We start from the raw sequence: 262 nt of genomic DNA, 5'->3' as shown, positions 1-262 counted from the left end.
TCCCCGCTCCCGGAGCTGCCTGCCTCCACTGCACACAGCTATGGACACATCCCACTGCCCAAAATAACCATTATTGCAACCAAAATGACAACCCGGTGCATATGGAGGGGATGGATCCGGGGTCAGGGGGCACAGGGGCTGCCGAGGGGGGAGGTTTTGGGGCGATTTTGGGGGCTGAGAGCATCTCTGGGCGCTGTCACTCGGTCCAGCGGTGGCCGCAGTGTGGGGCGGTGCAGACGTAGTAGAGCCTCATGGCGTCCTG

At 62.2% G+C, this 262-nt stretch overlaps 1 protein-coding gene across 1 annotated transcript in view; it reads right to left on the bottom strand.

Annotated features, from left to right (window-relative positions):
* Nucleotides 1-196: 196 nt before the first annotated feature.
* The window catches only part of POLR2I (polymerase (RNA) II (DNA directed) polypeptide I, 14.5kDa), a gene marked incomplete at its 5' end in the record, with an annotated part of 1,419 nt that continues 1,353 nt past the window's right edge, over nt 197-262 (bottom strand). Inside the window, one exon of the mRNA XM_009703598.1 lies at nt 197-259. Within this exon, the coding sequence (XP_009701900.1) occupies nt 197-259 (63 nt within the window). The remainder of the gene's footprint in view (nt 260-262) is intronic.

Source organism: Cariama cristata, unplaced genomic scaffold, assembly GCF_000690535.1.
Source record: "Cariama cristata isolate BGI_N322 unplaced genomic scaffold, ASM69053v1 scaffold27787, whole genome shotgun sequence".
NCBI lineage: Eukaryota > Metazoa > Chordata > Aves > Cariamiformes > Cariamidae > Cariama > Cariama cristata.
This window is presented reverse-complemented; position numbering and strand designations above follow the sequence as displayed.